The following is an 18,753-nucleotide window of genomic DNA, read 5'->3' as shown; positions in this document are numbered from 1 at the left end:
TTGTTGAGAGACAATTTCCAACATGCATCAAGTTTATGGCACCATTGCCGGGGATTGATTGTGCATCAACAATTATTAAATTAGAAGATCACTAGATTGAGTGATTTTGTTTTGTTTATTTAGTTTTCTGTTTAGTTAATTCATCTTGTGTCTCAGCTAACTTCACCCCTTCCCTCTCTACTCTCTTTTTCTTTGTTATTTGCCATTTATTTTGCTAACCCACTAACTGTTTGATATATTGCATCACTCATAACCAACAATAATTCTGTCAGCAATACTTTCTACACACATTGTTCCTTTCTTGTACTTGTTGGTTGTATGACAGGGAGAAGAAGCGGGGCTTCAACTTCCTTTGATTCTGAACCTGAGAGGACCTTCCTTAGATTAAGGAGGAAAGCAAGAGGGAAACATGCGATTGGTACTGAAGAGGAGGAGGAATACTTTGAGGAACATTTTGAACCAAACATGGAAGGCAACATGGAGAACCAACATGAAGAAGACGCTCATAACCGTGGGGGAGGAGGTAGAGCGAATCATGCTGGGGAAGATAGAAGAGTGTTAAGCTCTTACATCAACCCAAACCCAGGCAATTGCGGAAGTAGCATCCAAAAACCCACAATCCAGGCCAACAACTTTGAACTGAAACCACAACTCATCACCCTTGTCCAGAACAACTGTTCGTTTGGAGGAGGTGTCCAAGAAGACCCCAATCAACATCTAACCACCTTCCTGAGAATATGTGACACAGTGAAGTCCAATGGTGTTCACCCTGACGCTTATAGACTACTTCTATTCCCATTCTCACTCAAGGATAAGGCAGCCAAGTGGCTGGAGGCTTTCCCCAAGGAGAGTTTGACAACCTGGGAGGATGTGGTGAACAAATTCTTGGCCAGATTTTACCCTCCTCAACGAATCAACTGGCTGAGAGCTGAGGTTCAAACTTTCAGACAACAAGATGGTGAGACTCTATATGAAGCATGGGAGAGGTTCAAAGACTTAACAAAGAGATGCCCATCAGACATGTTCAATGAATGGGTGCAGCTGCACATCTTCTATGAAGGCTTGTCATATGAATCAAAGAAGGCTGTAGATCATTCCTCTGGAGGCTCATTGAACAAGAAGAAGACCATTGAAGAGGCCATAGATGTCATTGAGACTGTAGCTGAGAACGACTACTTCTATGCATCCGAAAGAGGGAACACTAGAGGAGTGATAGAGCTCAACAATGTAGATCCTCTGCTGGCTCAGAACAAGCTCATTACCAAGCAGTTAGCTGACCTCACCAAGAAGATGGAAAGGAATCAAGTGGCAGCCATCACCACTTCATCAATAGCCCAAGAAGGAGTTGCTAAAGGGGGAGAGGGAGATCTTGAGCAAGCCAACTACATTGGGAATTCACCTAGACAAAGCCATGATCCATACTCCAAAACATACAACCCTGGATGGAGAAATCACCCAAACTTTGGGTGGGGAAATCAGCAAGATCAAAGTCAAGAACAGAGGCGTTACAACCCCAACAACAATGCAGCTCACCAACAATTATCCCAAAGGGCATATCAACATCAAAACAACACCTCTGCTCTCAATCAATCATCAATTGATGAAAGATTCACTAAGCTTGAAACCTTACTTGAAGGAATATGCAAAGACAACCAAGACGATAAGTTGTTTAAAGAGGAGGTGCGAGCCAATATTAAGAACCAGGGAGAGTCCATCAAGAAGCTGGAATACCAGGTGGGATGCCTAGTTGAGAAGATTCCCAAGCCTACTGATATCTTCCCAAGTGACACGGAGAAAAACCCAAGAGGAGAAGCAAAGAAAGTAAGATGGGAGGATTGCAAAATGGTCACTACAAGTGATCAAGAAGCTGAAGACAAGCAAGGCAAACAACCCAACCAGCCTGCAAACAAGTCAAAGGAGGAGGCAGAAAGAGATCACCAGGAACCAGAAATCTCACAACAAGAACTGCTAAGGCTATATGCACCATTTTCCCAACTGCTTAAGGGTGTTGTGGGAACAAGAATATACTCAAGGTTCCTAGACTTATTCGCATCTTTGAATGTGAACATACCATTCATCAAGGCCATTCAGCAAATGCCAGCATTCATCAAATACATGAAGGAGCTTCTTCCCAGAAAAAGCTCACTCAAAGGAGGACAGACTATAGTGATGAACAAGGAATGTAGTACCCTGATTCAACCTGAGTTGCCCACAAAAAGGAGAGACCCAGGGAGTTTTCACATCCTTTGTGTAATAGGGGAGACATTTTTTGATAAAGCACTATGTGATTTGGGGGCAAGCATCAATCTACTACCCTTGTCTCTGGTGAAAAGGCTGCAAATCAATGAGATACTACCCACAGATGTGGTGATAAGGCTGGCTGACAAGACTCAAAAGTAAGCAATAGGAGTTGTGGAAAATGTGCTGCTCAACGTTGGAAAATACTTTCTCCCAACAGACTTTGTCATCCTGGACATGGAAGAGAGTCACCTACACCCAATCATATTGGGGAGGCCATTCCTAGCTACTGCTAGAGCACTCATAGATGTGAAAAAAGGGGAGCTAATACTGAGGATTCATGATGAGCAACTCAGCTTTAAGGTCTTCAAACTCTCACAAGAAGAAGACCAAGAATACAAAGAACCAAACAAACATCATGATGAACTGTTAAAAGAGGAAGCAAGTACTGAAGCACACCCAACCCATCTAGGGAAACCCATGCATGAGGAACAAGGAAACAGTCAGTTGCCACAACTCAAAGAGAATCTGGAGGAACCTGATCCCCCAGAGATATGTGAAGTAAGCAACAAAACTCCCCCAGAAGAAGAAGTCATCAAGAGCAAAGTAGGGTCTAAAGACACAAGGAAGAAGGTTCCAAGGAAGTGGAGGAACAAAAAGATCCCTACAGAGGACTTCTCTCCAGGTGATAGAGTAATCTCAGCTTACTTTCCAGATATTCCACCTAATCTCCCTACTGTACCATCTCAGCTACCCAAGGTCTTCACTATCAATAGAGTTCTCTCCCTGGAGCACGTAGAGATCATTGATACAACCAATGGATACAAGTCCACAGCAAGGGGGGAGGACTTCAAGCACTACTAACCACCATAATGAGGGAGTAACGTCAAGCTAGTGACGCTAAAGAAGCGCTTCATGGGAGGCAACCCATGTTTTATATGCTTTCTGAAGTTAGTGAATAAGTCAAAATTTATGAATTTCAACCCAAACTTAACAAATAATTGGTAACAACCCTTTTGTGCAGCATATAGTGAGGAACAAGTTTGGTGTTCAAAGCAAACCAAGATGCATTCTAGTCTTGGGAGTTTTGAACCAAACTTTTCATCACAGTGATCCAAACTAAGTTTGGTGTCACCCCATGGTGCCACCAAAATGCATATAAGGACCCACCAATAGTTAGTTAGTCAAGTTGGAACTCATAAATAAACAATTAAATCATTTCTTAACTTATTGTTAGCCGTAAAGTTCATTTTGCTATCTTTTCTTACTTTTCTTATTTTATCTTTATAGGGAAAGAAAAGGAGCATTGATGGGGATTGGTTGGACAATTTAATGGGGGGAGACTCGGCCACTCCACGAAGAGAAATATACACTTGTCTCAACAAGAATTGCATAGGAAATGTTACCACGCAACAAAAAAAAAGAGAAGAAGAATCTGGAAGACCGAACCAACATTCCCCATAAAGTGATGATCCTTGTCATCTCTTCGTACACAACCCCCATCCGTCCATCAAGAAAACTTCAAATGCAATCTATACCCTTCATGCACTCATGAATTGTGCCTATATAAGTGAACATTAGTGCATGCTCACTCATCACTTTCAAAATCTCATTCTCCACACTTCTGTTAGCACACGAAACACTTCATCACACAGTGTCTCAGACAACCCACTCTTCACATATCCGAAGCCTCAACTCACCTCAACACAACAACTCAAGTCATGACATCTTCAAGCTCGAAAAGGCAAAAGAGAAAAGGACCCATGGAAAGTATTCCATTTGACGAGAGGAGATTCAAAACTACCTTTCATGAACGAGAATTTGAGCAGATAAGGGCAAGGAAGATATTGCCGGAGCTAATCTTCCAAATCAATGCCAATGATTCACCACAGATTTGGAGGAAAATCGAACAGAGGGGGTGGCAATTGCTCACCAGTCCAGAGGGTAAGATCAATGACAACCTCATCAAAGAGTTCTATGCAAATGTAGTAAGAGAGGATAAGACCATAGCCCCAACCTTCAAAAGCTATGTGAGAGGAAGAGAGGTAGACTTCAGCCCAAGTACCATCACCAGAGCTCTGCACCTAAAATCACCTCATTTTGATGAGGAGAGTTATCAGTTGAAGATAAGTAGAAGCCCTGATCAGGATGAGCTCTCACAGATAGTTGAAGATATCTGTGTCATAGCGGCTGACTGGGAGAGGTACTCGGATGGGAGACCAAAATTTATAAAAAGGGGAGACCTTCACCCTGAAGCCAAAGGGTGGTTTGAGCTTGTAAGAAGGTCCATCCTACCAGCTGCTAATAATTCAGAGGTTAACATCAATCGAGCCACTATGGTACAATGCTTAGTACAAGGAGGGGAAATCAATGTGCATGAGCTGATTACCGAAGGGATTCAAGAGTTAGCAGAGAAAGCTGACTCAGGTGCCAGGCTTTGGTACCCCAGCACCATCCTCTGCTTGTGCAACAAGGCTAAGGTGGTGTTTGATGATAGCAATCTAGACTGGGTGAACCCAGGGAGGCCAGTCACACTTGAGTGTATGGTCTATACCACACCTGCTCAACAACTAAGAAGGCCACAAATAGGAAGGCACAGAGCCCAAGAAGAAGCTCATCAAGAGTAATATAATCAGGAAGATTATCCACAGGAAGGGCAACAATACCCAGCCAACCTCAACATGAGTCATCTCCTACATGCCATTGAAGAATTGGGGGAGAGACACATGGAGGGACAAGAGCAAATACTCAACCTTCAGTCCAAATGGATGAAGCAGCAGGAAGAGTGGCAGAAACAACACATGGAGCAGTAAGAGGAACAATACTCTCAACTCACCCAAGCCATACACCAAGTAACAGAGAGGCAGGAGCGTCAAGATAAACGCCTTCAAGAGCTCAACCAACGGCAACTAGCTCAGATGAAGGCATTTAATGAGTTCAACGTGCTGAATGAAGGAAGGCAGCTGCATAGAGAGGAGTTCAATGTGAACACTCAAGCCAGATTAAGCTACATGTCTGGTAATATGCATCATTTACATTATGCCATTCCCACATATGATGAGGTCCAAAAAGAGTTTGTTGAACGAGAAGAAGGGAAGGTGAAACAGCAAAAAGAAACACTGAAGAAAAAGATGGAAGATGCTGGCTTCTGGAAGAAGCTACTTGGAAAAGACAAAGGGAGTGGGAGCACAAACATTCAAGAAAAGCACCCAGAGGATAAGCATGGAGGGGAGCATGAGCGGCCACAAAAGTGAAAGGTGGTGGAGTTCCTTCTTTACTCCATCTTTTTCTATGCTTTAAATAAGGAAGATCTTGTATGGAATAGAACATGCTTCCATTTTAGTTTGAACATTTTCAATTCTGCATTTGTAGCTTTTATTGCTTAAGTCCATGAATGCTAGTTTAAGTGTCTATGCATCTATCCCTTACTTATTTGTAAGCTTGTCCACTTTATAATCAAATGAAGAAGAGAATGTTGTGTTTTTAAAAGACCAGAGTGGAGTTCATAATATGGTAGTGTATTCATGAATCCTTGGGGGTAATCATAAGTTAGCTAAGTTGGTTCAACCACAAGGTTAGGATGACAACTATCTATCCTAAATACTTTACTTTGGATATACACATGAGACTAAGTATATAACAAGATCCTAATAAGAGAGAGGAAAAGAACAATGAAAGTGAAAAACAAAAAGAAAAAAAAAGAGTAAGCAATAAGGCTAGGCACTAATGGTTTTTAATCTTAAGGCATGTGTCTGTGGTGCTCCTGTGTGAGGGATCTACTTGGATGAATAAGCTCTTAGGAGTGCCTTATCACTCGGTAACTTGGGTTAACTAACCCGGGATTATCAGCTGAAAGTCCACTATCAAGAGTAACCCTCACTACAGAGCATTTAGTAACCCAAAGAGGTGCTGGACACCAAGGTCTCAAGAAAGAAAAATAAATGAACCAGATGCCTGTGGTGTGTATGTATGGGGGAGAGACTTGAGTGAGTAAGTCCTTAGGGGTGTTTCGACACATAGCACCTTGAACCAACTGGTTCGGGAGTGTTGGCTGAAAGTTTATCCTAAAGAGTTGCCCCCTTATAGAGCACTTAGCCTAAATAACACAAACAACCCTTGAAATAACAATAAAAGGATCAATGAATAAGAGTCTCATGGGATAGAAACAAAGTGAGTGTTTTAGGATATGGTAAAGGTCTGAAAACCAGTTCTGGAATGAACCTAAGTTGCTATACATGAAACCACCATAAAATCAGTAATATGACTTCCACAAGAATGACTCATTTCTCTGGATATTCCATTCATCATTCACTTGTTCCAGTACTTGCTTAGGGACAAGCAAGCTTTAAGTTTGGTGTTGTGATGCCAGGGCATTTTGGCCAGTTTCACTGACCTTTTCTTTACTGTTTTTAGGGTAGTTTCATGCATTTACTTAGGAAATAAGATGGTTTTGGGCAAATATTCACTTATGACTTGATTCAAGCATACATGGTGCATATTACATAATTTCATGAGAATTTTGCATGAGTTTAGTGATAAATATTAGGTTGCATTACTCATGACTTGGACTAGAGCTTTGATGCACTCTATTGCTTGATCTCAGGACCAAAGGAAGCAAGGAAAGGGGAGCTAGCTTGCAAGGATAAAGAGAAAAGTAAATTGCCAATTAAACACTCTCAAAAGCCATCAACGACCACGTTAAAGAATCACGTTAACTAAGTTAACGTGAACTCTAACGTGGAGAAGAGAAGTTGAGCCAACGTTAGTGACACCCAACATTGTTACTAACGTTGGCAATTGCTCATAAATAGGCCACGTTAGAAGCCACGTTAACTTAGTTAACGTGGCCTCACGTTAACTTAGTTAACGTGGCCTCTAACGATAAGGAGGGGGAGAGAAGCCAACGTTAGTGACATTCAACATTGTCACTAATGTTGGCCTATGATATAAAGCACCACGTTAACTCCCACGTTAACTTGATTAACGTGGAAGCTAACGATGAGAAGTGAAGAGTTGTCGACAACGTTAGTGACATTCAACATTGTCACTAACGTTGAAGCAACCACACAACCCTCAAGAGCCACGTTAACTTCCACGTTAACTTAGTTAACGTGGAAGCTAACGATGAAAATTGAAGAATGAGCCAACGTTAGTGACACTCAACATTGTCACTAACGTTGGGATGGCTGAGAATGGCAACGTTAGAAGCCACGTTAACCTAGTTAACGTGGACTATAACGTGAGACCTAGGGGCACATTGGAACGTTAGTGACAATGTTGAGTGTCACTAACGTTCTCGAAGGATAGCAAAGCCACGTTAGGAAGCCACGTTAACCTAGTTAACGTGGGATTCCACGTGAAGCAAAGGGGTGTATTGAAACGTTAGTGACAATGTTAAGTGTCACTAACGTTCTCGAACATATATTTTCACTCGGGTTAGCACCCCTAACGTCCTGAACTAAAGTCTATGCCCACTGCGCACTTTCTCTCTGCAAGTAAAGCCAAGCCCAAATGAAGAAAAGAAACTGCTTCAAACTCAAGATCCAAAGGCCCAAGACTTGAAGAATCACACTAGAAGCTGAGAAGAGTAGTATATATAGGGGTAGCTTTGAATTGTAAAAAGGGAGCTGGAAAAGAGGAATAGAACGACTTTCTGTTTTTTTACTTTCTCTGCAACTTCTAGTTTCATGATGTATTCTCCATCTTTGTTTTCAATTTCTAGAGCTATGAACAACTAAATCCCTCTCATTGGGTTAGGGAGCTCTGTTGTTATTTGATGGATCAATACTAGTCTTCATTATTCTTCTTCTATCTTTTCTCTTGATTTTACTTGAAAGCTTTCTATCTTCATCCCATTGGGTAGTTATCTTGGAAAAGAAGCTATTCAAACTTGGATCTCTTCTGAGCCTTGAAAGAGGAATGAAGAGATCAAGCTAGAAATGCTTTCTCATGCTGGACCAAATTGGTTTTGGATGGATATGTGACTATAATCCTCTCAATACTTGATTTGGGAAATGCATGTGTATAATCAGTGACCACACTTCATCTCTTCTCATGAGCAATTGACCAAGGAATTGGCTATTAATCAAGATTTGAGAGATTGAATTGCAAGAAATTGTAATTCAATCAATTAAGATTGCCAAGGAGATCAATGAGTGCATTGATTGAGGAAGAGATGAAAATGAACTTGATCCGGAGAATTGTAACATCTCCTAATGCCCAATGAACTCCCCATCTCTGATCTTACCCACTCTCTTTAATTTCTGCATTTACTTTTATGAGCAATTCCCCCACTCCCATTTACAATTCTGCAATTTACTTCCGTCATTTACTTTCAGCCATTTTAAATTCTAGCATTTACTTTTCTGTTATTTACATTCCAGCATTCTATTTTCTGCAAATCTCAACCCATATTCTGAATTCGTTCAACTAGAACATTCTTCTAATTAAAGTTGCTTGATCAATCAATTCTTGTGGGATTCGACCTCACTCTATTGTGAGTTTTTACTTGACGACACATTCGGTACACTTGCCGAAGGGAATTTGTTGAGAGACAATTTCCAACATGCATCAACTGGTTGTTGGCGTTGTTCATTGATCCAATCTGTGAGACAAAAGTTTGTAAAGTAGAAGTCAAAACATTCATAGTAGAAGTAAGGTTGTTTTCCATGGCTTGTTGCCTCCGATCAATGGCTTGTAGTAATTCATCATTAGGAGATGAAGAGGGGTAAGTGATCTGAGAGGTTTGTTGAGGATTTTGAGGCTGTCTGAGATGAGGTGCTCTGTAGACCTGATTCTGATTCTGCTGCCTGAAGTTGTTATAGTTATTCCACCTCTGATTTCCATTGTTATCTCTGCCTCCTCTGTTAGAATTGTCCCTCCAACCCTGGTTAGAGTTGTCTCTCCAGCCTTGGTTAAAGTTATCCTGCCATCCTTGGTTATAGTTGCCACCTTGATTGTACCCTTGATTGGGGCGGTCATGAAAGTTATGAGTGGCTGCTACAGTGTTGTCTTCTAGTTGGAGCTACGGACACTCATTGGTATAGTGACTGTAATCTGCACAGATTCCGCACACTCTTTCTGGAACTAACTGCTGGCTGTGCTGTGGTGGAGAAGGCTGAACTTGCTGAGGTTGTTGTTGATTCAGTTGCATCTGCTTCAACAAGTTAGTCATTTCACATAAGCTCTGAGTTATACCAGCATTCTCTTTACTAGTGGATACCTCCGCAACAGCTTTTGACCGACTTTGTCTCTGCCTATGATTCCTAGTAGAGTCAGCTAAGTCTCTGATCAATTGCCATGCTTCGTCCGTAGTCTTGTACTTTTTCATAGAACCATTGCAAGCACCTTCCAGTGTGGTCTTATCTTGAGATTTCAAACCCTGTGTAAAGTAACCATTGCAAGCAAAAATGTCTTGAGATTTCGTCCCCGGAGGGTGGGGGGTACTTGCAAGGGACTCCGATGCTTAAGTTAGCAAGGGTATTAAGCAGGTATTGAGTAGAATCAGAGTATGAGTTATACCTGGGTGCTCCAGTGTATTTATAGTGTTGAAACGTGACCTTTGTTGGATAAGATAAGTTAGTTATCTTATCTTATCTTTATCCTTAGGGTTGAGGTCAGCGTATCTTCAGCGGAACCGCCCTTATCACTATAGGCTTAGGCCGTCTTAGGATTTGGGTCGTGTTCCTCCATTTGGGCCATTTATTGGGCTCTCTTGTCGATTTGGCCGAGCTCTCTGAGAAGAGGTCGGATAGTCTGACCTGAAGGGGTCGGTCGCTTTATCTTCAATCATCTCAGGTCGGATAGCTCGACCCAGGGTATGAACAGTGCCCCTACTTGAGCTCGTTCTTCTTTTCTGAGGTCGAGTCCTTAAACTTCGGTCCTTCTTGAGGCTGAACTCAAGCATTTTTGTCGATTCCCCTTGTAGAAGTTTTTGAATGTAGAACGTTTTCTTCTAAAAGCGCGCGCCTTTATATCGGCGCTTTGGAAACGTGCGAGGGTTTAATGCCTTTATTTAACATTAATTGCCCCGTTTCTCCTAGGCCCTTTTATTTTGATTTTAAAAACCCAGAAACGGTTTTTCTTCTTCACGCATTTCGTAACTTATTCGCATTTCTCTCTTCTCCCGTTTTTAACTTTTCCTCTGTGTTTGCTCTGTTTTGCCTTACTCTTTCTCTACGCCATTTCGTTTTGGTACTCCGTTGGTGCTTCCTTTGAGAGACGTTCTCCTGCCCCAGCTTTCCATTTTCTTCAGGACTTTCCAGGTTTGGTTTCTACTTTCTGTTTCCGTACTTCTTTTACTTTTTGACCTTCGGTTTATGATAAAGTTTTGGTTTTGCTTGCATGCTTGTTTGAAAAACTTGAATCTTTTTGCATTTGTCGTGCCTGTTTATCACCGTGTGTTCTGGGGCTTTTTTTATTTTCTGCATGATCGCTTTTTGCTTAATGCATTTAGAGCTTTCGCTTGTCATTGCCTTTCCTGTTTGTACTTTTGATGGTGTTTTTTGCCTAATTCTGGAAAAGGTTGTATCTTTGGTATTGTTCTGTTTGGCATTGTTGACATTGACAGTGCTTTTGCTGGTAGACTGTAGAAAGGTAGTTGCTTTAATGACTTTTCATTTTTTATCTTGCTGTACGAAATGCTTATTGCTTTAGGCCTTGTTTCCTTGTTTTTGAGAAACGTTGGGGTGTAGGTTTTTCCCAGGGACCTTGCTTTGTTGTTGCTGCCTCCAAAGGATGCCCCAAGACTTTTGGTTTGAGTCTTGGGGTTTTCCTTTTCTGCATGCCTCGTCTGTATGATATTTAAGTTTGCTTTCTTCCATCTCCGAGATGTTTTTAGTAACCCCGTCTTCTTTTCTTCCTTGTAGGATTAGTTGGCCCTATGTCTTCTCGCAATAACATCGTAGAAATGTCTTCCAGAGTTCCCGAGGGGATGTCCGACTGGCTGGACTCCCTTGTCTTGTTGTGTGTTTCTGTTGTGGATGCCGAGTTCTGTGCTGAACTGAGGAAGCGTCATAGGATTTGTGGTAACAACGCTCGTGAGGAGGATTATGAGCTTGTTGCCCCTGACTCTGACGAGAGGGTTTGCTTTCCGACTTCTGTCGAGGGAGAGCGTCCCTTCTTTTATGCCTACGAGTACTTTTTCAGTCAGTTGAACGTTTCTTTTCCTTTTACCGCCTTTGAGACCGACCTGCTGTGGTCGTGTAATATTGCTCCTTCCCAGCTTCACCCCAATTCCTGGGGTTTTATTAAGATTTTTCAACTTCTCTGCCGTGAACTAGATGTATCTCCTTCCCAGACTTTGTTCCTTTATTTGTTTGTTTCCGCCAAGCCTGGTGGTTCCTCAAAAAAGAAAGCTTCTTGGGTTTCTTTTCGGTCCGCCCAGGGGCACAAAGTGTTTGCTATGTATGATGAGTCTTTTAAGGACTTTAAGAACTACTTTTTCAAAGTTCGAGCTGTTGAGGGGGTCAGCCCCTTTTTTCTTGATGAAAACGACGAGCCCTCCTTCCCCCTAGATTGGCAAAAAGATGTACGAGTATCTCGCTACACTTAGGAGATGCTAGATGACGTTGAACGCGCTTTTGTGGTTGTCCTCGAGGATCTTTGGGGGAAACCACCTCATCTTGATACGAAGAGATTCTTGAATGATCCTTCCTTGGTTCGAACTGTTCTGGGTATTTTGTTTGGCTTTGCTTTTATACTTGTTTTTCCTTTCTCTACATTACATTTGTAACTCTTGGCTGTTGCTATGTCTGCAGAGATGTCGAAAAATACTGATTCTTTGAAGGCCTTTAAAAAGGCGAAGAAGGCCACTACTACTCTGAACATCTCGGCCAAGGTGGCCGGAGAGGGATCTTCTCAGATTCCTTTGAAGCCTCCTGTACCGAGTTCCCCTGGACTGAGGAAAGTAATTCCTGTTCCTCGGGTCCGCCTAGTTGATCCTCCCCAATCATCTACTGCAGCTTCTGGTCCCCCTCCTAGTAAAAAGCAAATAACCATTGAACCCTTCAATCTGGATGCCCCCGACTTTGATGCCGTTGAATTTATTGATCAGCAAATTGCTCCCTATGGTGGACTTTCCATGGACGATGTGTCTCTCCTTCAGCACCTGTATTTTATGGCCAAGAATAGTGTGAAGATGGCTTATATGAGTGCGGCTATTTTCCGGACAATTCAGGGGATTCCGATTCATGCCACCAAGTCTTTTATGGAGGAGGCCAAGTCGGAGTTTAATCGGATCAAGGGCCTGAAGAAGGAGTTGGAGGTGAAGTTGGAAAAGGTGGAGAAGGAGCTGGAGGGTGAAAAAGCTAGTTCTATCGCCCTTGCTGCTTCTTTGAGGCTGGTTGAAGACATGGCCCTAAAGCATAAGGACAGCTATGTCTCAACTTATAGGGAAATCATGCGCCTTCGGAGTGAGTTGGAGACTGCTCGGGCTGATTATGGTGAGCTTCAGGGCAATCTTGTGGGTAGCGTAACTGCTGCCTCCGAGAATCTGATGGAGCAGTTTTGCGTTGTTGCCCCTGATGCCGACCTATCTCTCGTCAGTTTGGACAATGTGGTGAGGGATGGCAAGATTGTCCCTGACGACCAAGATGATGATGATGCTGACCCTCCTCCAGTTCCTTCTCTCAAAGTGTCAACCTCTTCGGTTTCTCCTGTTACAGCTGATCCGGATTGCCAAATCCTGAATCGGGATGATGGAACTGTTGATGCTGTGCCTATTCAAGCTCACCCTCCTTCTCCTGATTCTGATGCCACTAAGAAAGCTCCCGATGCTGCCGAGAAAACTTCTGTGGATTTGTAGTTGGCCCGACTTGTGGGCGTTTTGTGGAAACTTTTTATAACTTTTTTGTGTAGATGGCCCAATGTGTGGGCTTTTTAAACTCTTTATTTTTCTATTTCTCGTTTGACATTTTTAAGTTGCCTGCCTGGTAACTTCATTTTGAAAAAAAAAAACCGCTTTCTGAGGTGGCTTTTTGAAGCTTCACATTTATGCTTTCTTTGGCGTAATATCCCTTTTCGGATTTTTGCATTTTGTTTCTTGGCCTCTTTGGATTGCTTTGCACTTATTGCTTGTAGCTTGGATCCTTTTATGAGATATTTTTGTAATCCTCTTTCTTGGACCTATATTAGGTCTCTTTCAGGAATTACTTTTTATAACTTATCTTTGTAGGAAACCGACTTCGTTAGGTCGGTCTCTTCTAAGTTATTTTTGTAATCCTCTTTCTTGGACCTCTGTTAGGTCTCTTTCATTGATTACTTTTATAACTTATCTTTGTAGGAGACCGACTTCGTTAGGTCGGTCTCTTCTAAGTTATTTTTGTAATCCTCTTTCTTGGACCTCTGTTAGGTCTCTTTCAGGGATTACTTTTATAACTTATCTTTGTAGGAGACCGACTTCGTTAGGTCAATCTCTTCTAAGTTATAGCAATTCCTCTTTAATAGGGTTGGCCAGACATCTTTCCAGGGATTCGCTGATAACTTGGTTTAGCTCGGCCCGACTTTTTGATGTCGGCCAGCCTTATTAAGTTATTATATTAGCTATCCGTAAGACCTCGTCAGGTTCTTTTCTAGATTGCTTTCGATAACTTCTTACATTATTCTGTGTTCATCTTTGCCGATTTGTAGGAAGTGGTTGGCGTATCGAGCTCGTCCTTTGGGTGAATTGCGTTTTCACCTTTATCGGACGATTTGTCTTTATCATGGTCGTGCAGTGAATTTGTTTTTCACTTTTTGCCGACCTGTAGCTTTATAATCGGACGATGAATACTTCAGAATAATGCGTCTTGAAATCTTGTAGAATACCTAGATAAATTTTATTCAGAGAAAAATGTAAATATGTACATGTGGGAATTTTTTCATTCTCTTAAGTTGGGTATGGTCTAGGTCTCGACCTGGTGCCTCATTAAAAAACCTTTTCAGGAAAATGAGTGCATCCACTGGTGAGATCCTTTACCTTTTCTAACTGCAGTACCTTCTTAGGTTGCAGGCGTGCCATGACCTTGGCAGCTCCCATCCGTCAAGTTCGGACACTCTGTAGTAGCCCTTCCCGAGTACTTTTATGACCCGGTATGGTCCTTTCCAATTGGCTGCCAGCTTTCCCTCTCCAGGTTGAGTTGTTCCTATATCATTTCAGATCAAGATGAGATCGTTCTCAGTGAAACTTCTTGGCACTACCCTTTGGTTGTATCTGGAAGCCATTCGACGTTTTAATGCTTCTTTCCTAATCCGAGCTCTTTCATGGATCTCAAGTAGTAGGTCGAGTTCTTCCCTCTGAAGTTGGGAGTTTGCTTCCTCATTATAATGGACTGCCCTGTGCGATCCTTCCTCAATTTCTACTGGAATCATTGCCTCCGTTCCGTATGTTAACCGGAATGGGGATTCCTTTGTGGTGGAATGTGGCGTCGTTCGATATGCCCATAGGACTTGTGGAAGCTCCTCTGCCCAAGCACCTTTTGCATTTTATAATCTTCATTTTAACCCTGCTAATATGACTTTGTTGGCGGCTTCGGCCTGTCCGTTGGCTTGAGGGTGTTCGACAGAGGTAAACTGATGCTTTATATTCAAGTCGGCTACTAGTTTCCTGAAGCCATGGTGCACGAAATTATGATCACTACTTTTCACAACTCAAATAATCCCCGGTAATGAATCCAAAAACTTGGTGTTCAATACCATGGCATAAACACAACTTCGCGCAACTAACCAGCAAGTACACTGGGTCGTCCAAGTAATAAACCTTACGCGAGTAAGGGTCGATCCCACGGAGATTGTTGGTATGAAGCAAGCTATGGTCACCTTGTAAATCTTAGTCAGGTAGACTCAAATGGTTATGGATGATATATGAATAAAACATAAAGATAAAGATAGAGATACTTATGCAATTCATTGGTGAGAACTTCAGATAAGTGAATGGAGATGCTTTGTACCTTCCGTCTCTCTGCTTTCCTACTGTCTTCATCCAATCCTTCTTACTCCTTTCCATGGCAAGCTGTATATTGGGCATCACCGTTGTCAATGGCTACAGTCCCGTCCTCTCAATGGAAATGTTCAACGCACCCTGTCACGGCACGGCTATCTAGCTGTCGGTTCTCGATCATGTCGGAATAGAATCCAGTGATTCTTTTGCGTCTGTCACTAACGCCCCACAATCGCGAGTTTGAAGCTCGTCACAGTCATTCAATCATTGAATCCTACTCAGAATACCACAGACAAGGTTTAGACCTTCCGGATTCTCTTGAATGCCGCCATCAATTCTAGCTTATACCACGAAGATTCCGGTTAAAGAACCCAAGAGATAAACATTAGAGCCTCGTTTGCTTGTAGAACGGAGGTGGTTGTCAGGCACTCGTTCATGAGTGAGAATGATGATGAGCGTCACATAATCATCACATTCATCAAGTTCTTGAGTGCGAATGAATATCTTGGAATAAGAACAAGCTGAATTGAATAGAAGAACAATAGTAATTGCATTAATACTCGAGGTACAGCAGAGCTCCACACCTTAATCTATGGTGTGTAGAAACTCCACCGTTGAAAATACATAAGAACAAGGTCTAGGCATGGCCGTGAGGCCAGCCCCGAGTGATCAAAAGATTCAAAGATCTCCAGATGAAAAATACAATAGTAAAAGGTCCTACTTATAGGGAACTAGTAGCTTAAGAATTACAAAGATGAGTAAAAGACTTAAAAATCCACTTCCGGGCCCACTTGGTGTGTGCTTGGGCTGAGCATTGAAGCATTTTCGTGTAGAGACTCTTCTTGGAGTTAAACGCCAGCTTTTGTGCCAGTTTGGGCGTTTAACTCCCATTCTTGTGCCAGTTCCGGCGTTAAACGCCGGGCATTCTTGAGCTGATTTGGAACGCCGGTTTGGGCCATCAAATCTCGGGCAAAGTATGGACTATTATACATTGCTGGAAAGCCCAGGATGTCTACTTTCTAACGCCGTTAAGAGCGCGCCAATTGGGCTTTTGTAGCTCTAGAAAAGCTACTTCGAGTGCAGGGAGGTCAGAATCCAACAGCATCTGCAGTCCTTTTTAGTCTCTGAATCTGATTTTTGCTCAGGTCCCTCAATTTCAGCTAGAAAATACCTAAAATCACAGAAAAACACACAAACTCATAGTAAAGTCTAGAAAAGTGAATTTTAAATAAAAACTAATAAAAATATACTAAAAACTAACTAAATTCTACTAGAAACATACTAAAAACAATGCCAAAAAGCGTACAAATTATCCGCTCATCACAACACCAAACTTAAATTGTTGCTTGTCCCCAAGCAACTGAAAATCAAATAAGATAAAAAGAAGAGAATATGCAATGAATTCCAAAAACATCTATGAGATCAGTATTAATTAGATGAGCTGGGCTTTTAGCTTTTTGCCTCTGAATAGTTTTGGCATCTCACTCTATCCTTTGAAATTCAGAATGATTGGCTTCTATAGGAACTCAGAATCCAGATAGTGTTATTGATTCTCCTAGTTAAGTATGATGATTCTTGAACACAGCTACTTTATGAGTCTTGGCCGTGGCCCAAAGCACTCTGTCTTCCAGTATTACCACCGGATACATACATGCTACAGACACATAATTGGGTGAACCTTTTCAGATTGTGACTCAGCTTTGCTAGAGTCCCCAATTAGAGGTGTCCAGGGTTCTTAAGCACACTCTTTTTGCCTTAGTTCACAACTTTATTTCTTTCTTTTTCTTTCTTTTTCTCTTTCTTTTTTTTTCTTCGTTCTTCTTTTTTTTTCTTTTTTCGCTTCTTCTATTTTTTTTTTGTATTCACTGCTTTTTCTTGCTTCAAGAATCATTTTTGTGATTTTTCAGATCCTCAATAACATGTCTCCTTTTTCATCATTCTTTCAAGAGCCAACCAATCATGAACAACAAATTCAAAAGACATATGCACTGTTTAAGCATACATTCAGAAAACAAAAGTGTTGCCACCACATCAATATAATTAATCTGTTATAAAATTTTAAATTCATGCAATTCTTCTCTTTTTCAATTAAGAACATTTTTCTTTATTTAAGAAAGGTGATGGATTCATAGGACATTCATAACTTCAAGGCATAGACACTAATGATCATAAGACACAAACATGGATAAACATAAGCATGATTTTTCGAAAAACGGGAAAATAAAGAACAAGGAGATTAAAGAACGGGTCTACCTTAGTGATGGCGGCTTTTCTTCCTCTTGAAGATCTTATGGAGTGCTTGAGCTACTCAATGTCTCTTCCTTGCCTTTGTTGCTCCTCCCTCATGATTCTTTGATCTTCTCTAATTTTATGGAGGAGAATGGAGTGTTCTTGGTGCTCCACCCTTAGTTGTCCCATGTTGGAACTCAGTTCTCCTAGGGAGGTGTTGATTTGCTCCCAATAGTTTTGTGGAGGAATGTGCATCCCTTGAGGCATCTCAGGGATTTCATGATGAGTGGGGTCTCTTGTTTGCTCCATCCTTTTCTTAGTGATGGACTTGTCCTCATCAATGAGAATGTCTCCTTCTATGTCAACTCCAATTGAATAACAGAGGTGACAAATGAGATGAGGAAAGGCTAACTTTGCCAAGGTAGAGGACTAGTCCGCCACCTTATAGAGTTCTTGGGCTATAACCTCATGAACTTCTACTTCTTCTCCAATCATGATGCTATGAATCATGATGGCCCGGTCTAGAGTAACTTCAGACCGGTTGCTAGTGGGAATGATTGAGCGTTGGATAAAGTCCAACCATCCCCTTGCTATAGGCTTGAGGTCATGCCTTCTCAATTGAACCGGCTTCCCTCTTGAATCTCTCTTCCATTGGGCGCCCTCTTTACAGATGTCTATGAGGACTTGGTCCAACCTTTGATCAAAGTTGACCCTTCTAGTGTAAGGGTGTTCATCTCCTTGCATCATGGGCAAGTTGAATGCCAACCTTACATTTTCCGGACTAAAATCTAAGTATTTCCCCCGAACCATTGTAAGCCAATTCTTAGGGTCCGGGTTCACACTTTGTCATGGTTCTTGGTGATCCATGCATTGGCATAGAACTCTTGAACCATTCAGATTCCGACTTGTTGAATGGGGTTGGTAAGAACTTCCCAACCTCTTCTTCTAATCTCATGTCGGATCTCTGGATATTCACTCTTTTTGAGTTTGAAAGAGACCTCGGGGATCACCTTCTTCAAGGCCACAATTTCATAGAAGTGGTCTTGATGCACCTTTGAGATGAATCTCTCCATCTCCCATGACTCGGAGGTGGAAGCTTTTGCCTTCCCTTTCCTCTTTCTAGAGGTTTCTCCGGCCTTGGATGCCATAAATGGTTATGGAAAAACAAAAAGCAATGCTTTTGCCACACCAAACTTAAAAGGTTTGCTCGTCCTCGAGCAAAAGAAGAAAGAAGAGAGTAGAAGAAGAAGAAATAGAGGAGATGGAGGTGGCTTTGTGGTTCGGCCAAAGGGGGGAAGAAGTAGTGTTTAGGGTGTGTGAAAATGAAGGAGTGAAGATGGGTTTATATAGGGTGAAGAGAGGGGTAGGGT

At 41.9% G+C, this 18,753-nt stretch overlaps 1 protein-coding gene and 1 pseudogene across 1 annotated transcript; one reads left to right on the top strand and one right to left on the bottom strand.

Moving 5' to 3' along the window:
- Positions 1 to 465: 465 nt before the first annotated feature.
- On the top strand, positions 466 to 2,400 carry LOC130966220 (uncharacterized). Its single transcript, XM_057891004.1, has 2 exons — positions 466 to 676; positions 1,163 to 2,400. The coding sequence occupies exons 1-2, from the start codon at positions 466 to 468 to the stop codon at positions 2,398 to 2,400; spliced, it is 1,449 nt and encodes a 482-aa protein (XP_057746987.1).
- LOC130971098 (small nucleolar RNA R71) lies at positions 920 to 1,020 on the bottom strand (annotated as a pseudogene).
- Positions 2,401 to 18,753: the final 16,353 nt, after the last annotated feature.

The sequence above is a fragment of the Arachis stenosperma genome, chromosome 3, assembly GCF_014773155.1.
Source record: "Arachis stenosperma cultivar V10309 chromosome 3, arast.V10309.gnm1.PFL2, whole genome shotgun sequence".
In the NCBI taxonomy this organism is placed as follows: Eukaryota; Viridiplantae; Streptophyta; class Magnoliopsida; order Fabales; family Fabaceae; genus Arachis; species Arachis stenosperma.
The sequence above is the reverse complement of the archived record's forward strand: the minus strand, read 5'-3'. Positions and strand labels throughout refer to the sequence as shown.

What these genes read in the sequence shown, in the direction of transcription:
- LOC130966220 (XM_057891004.1), top strand. Translation starts at nt 466, where the DNA reads ATGGAAGGCAACATGGAGAACCAACATGAAGAAGACGCTCATAACCGT. An exon ending in CACCCTTGTCCAGAACAACT is followed by an intron (nt 677 to 1,162) that starts GTTCGTTTGGAG and finishes TTGAGACTGTAG; the next exon opens with CTGAGAACGACTACTTCTAT.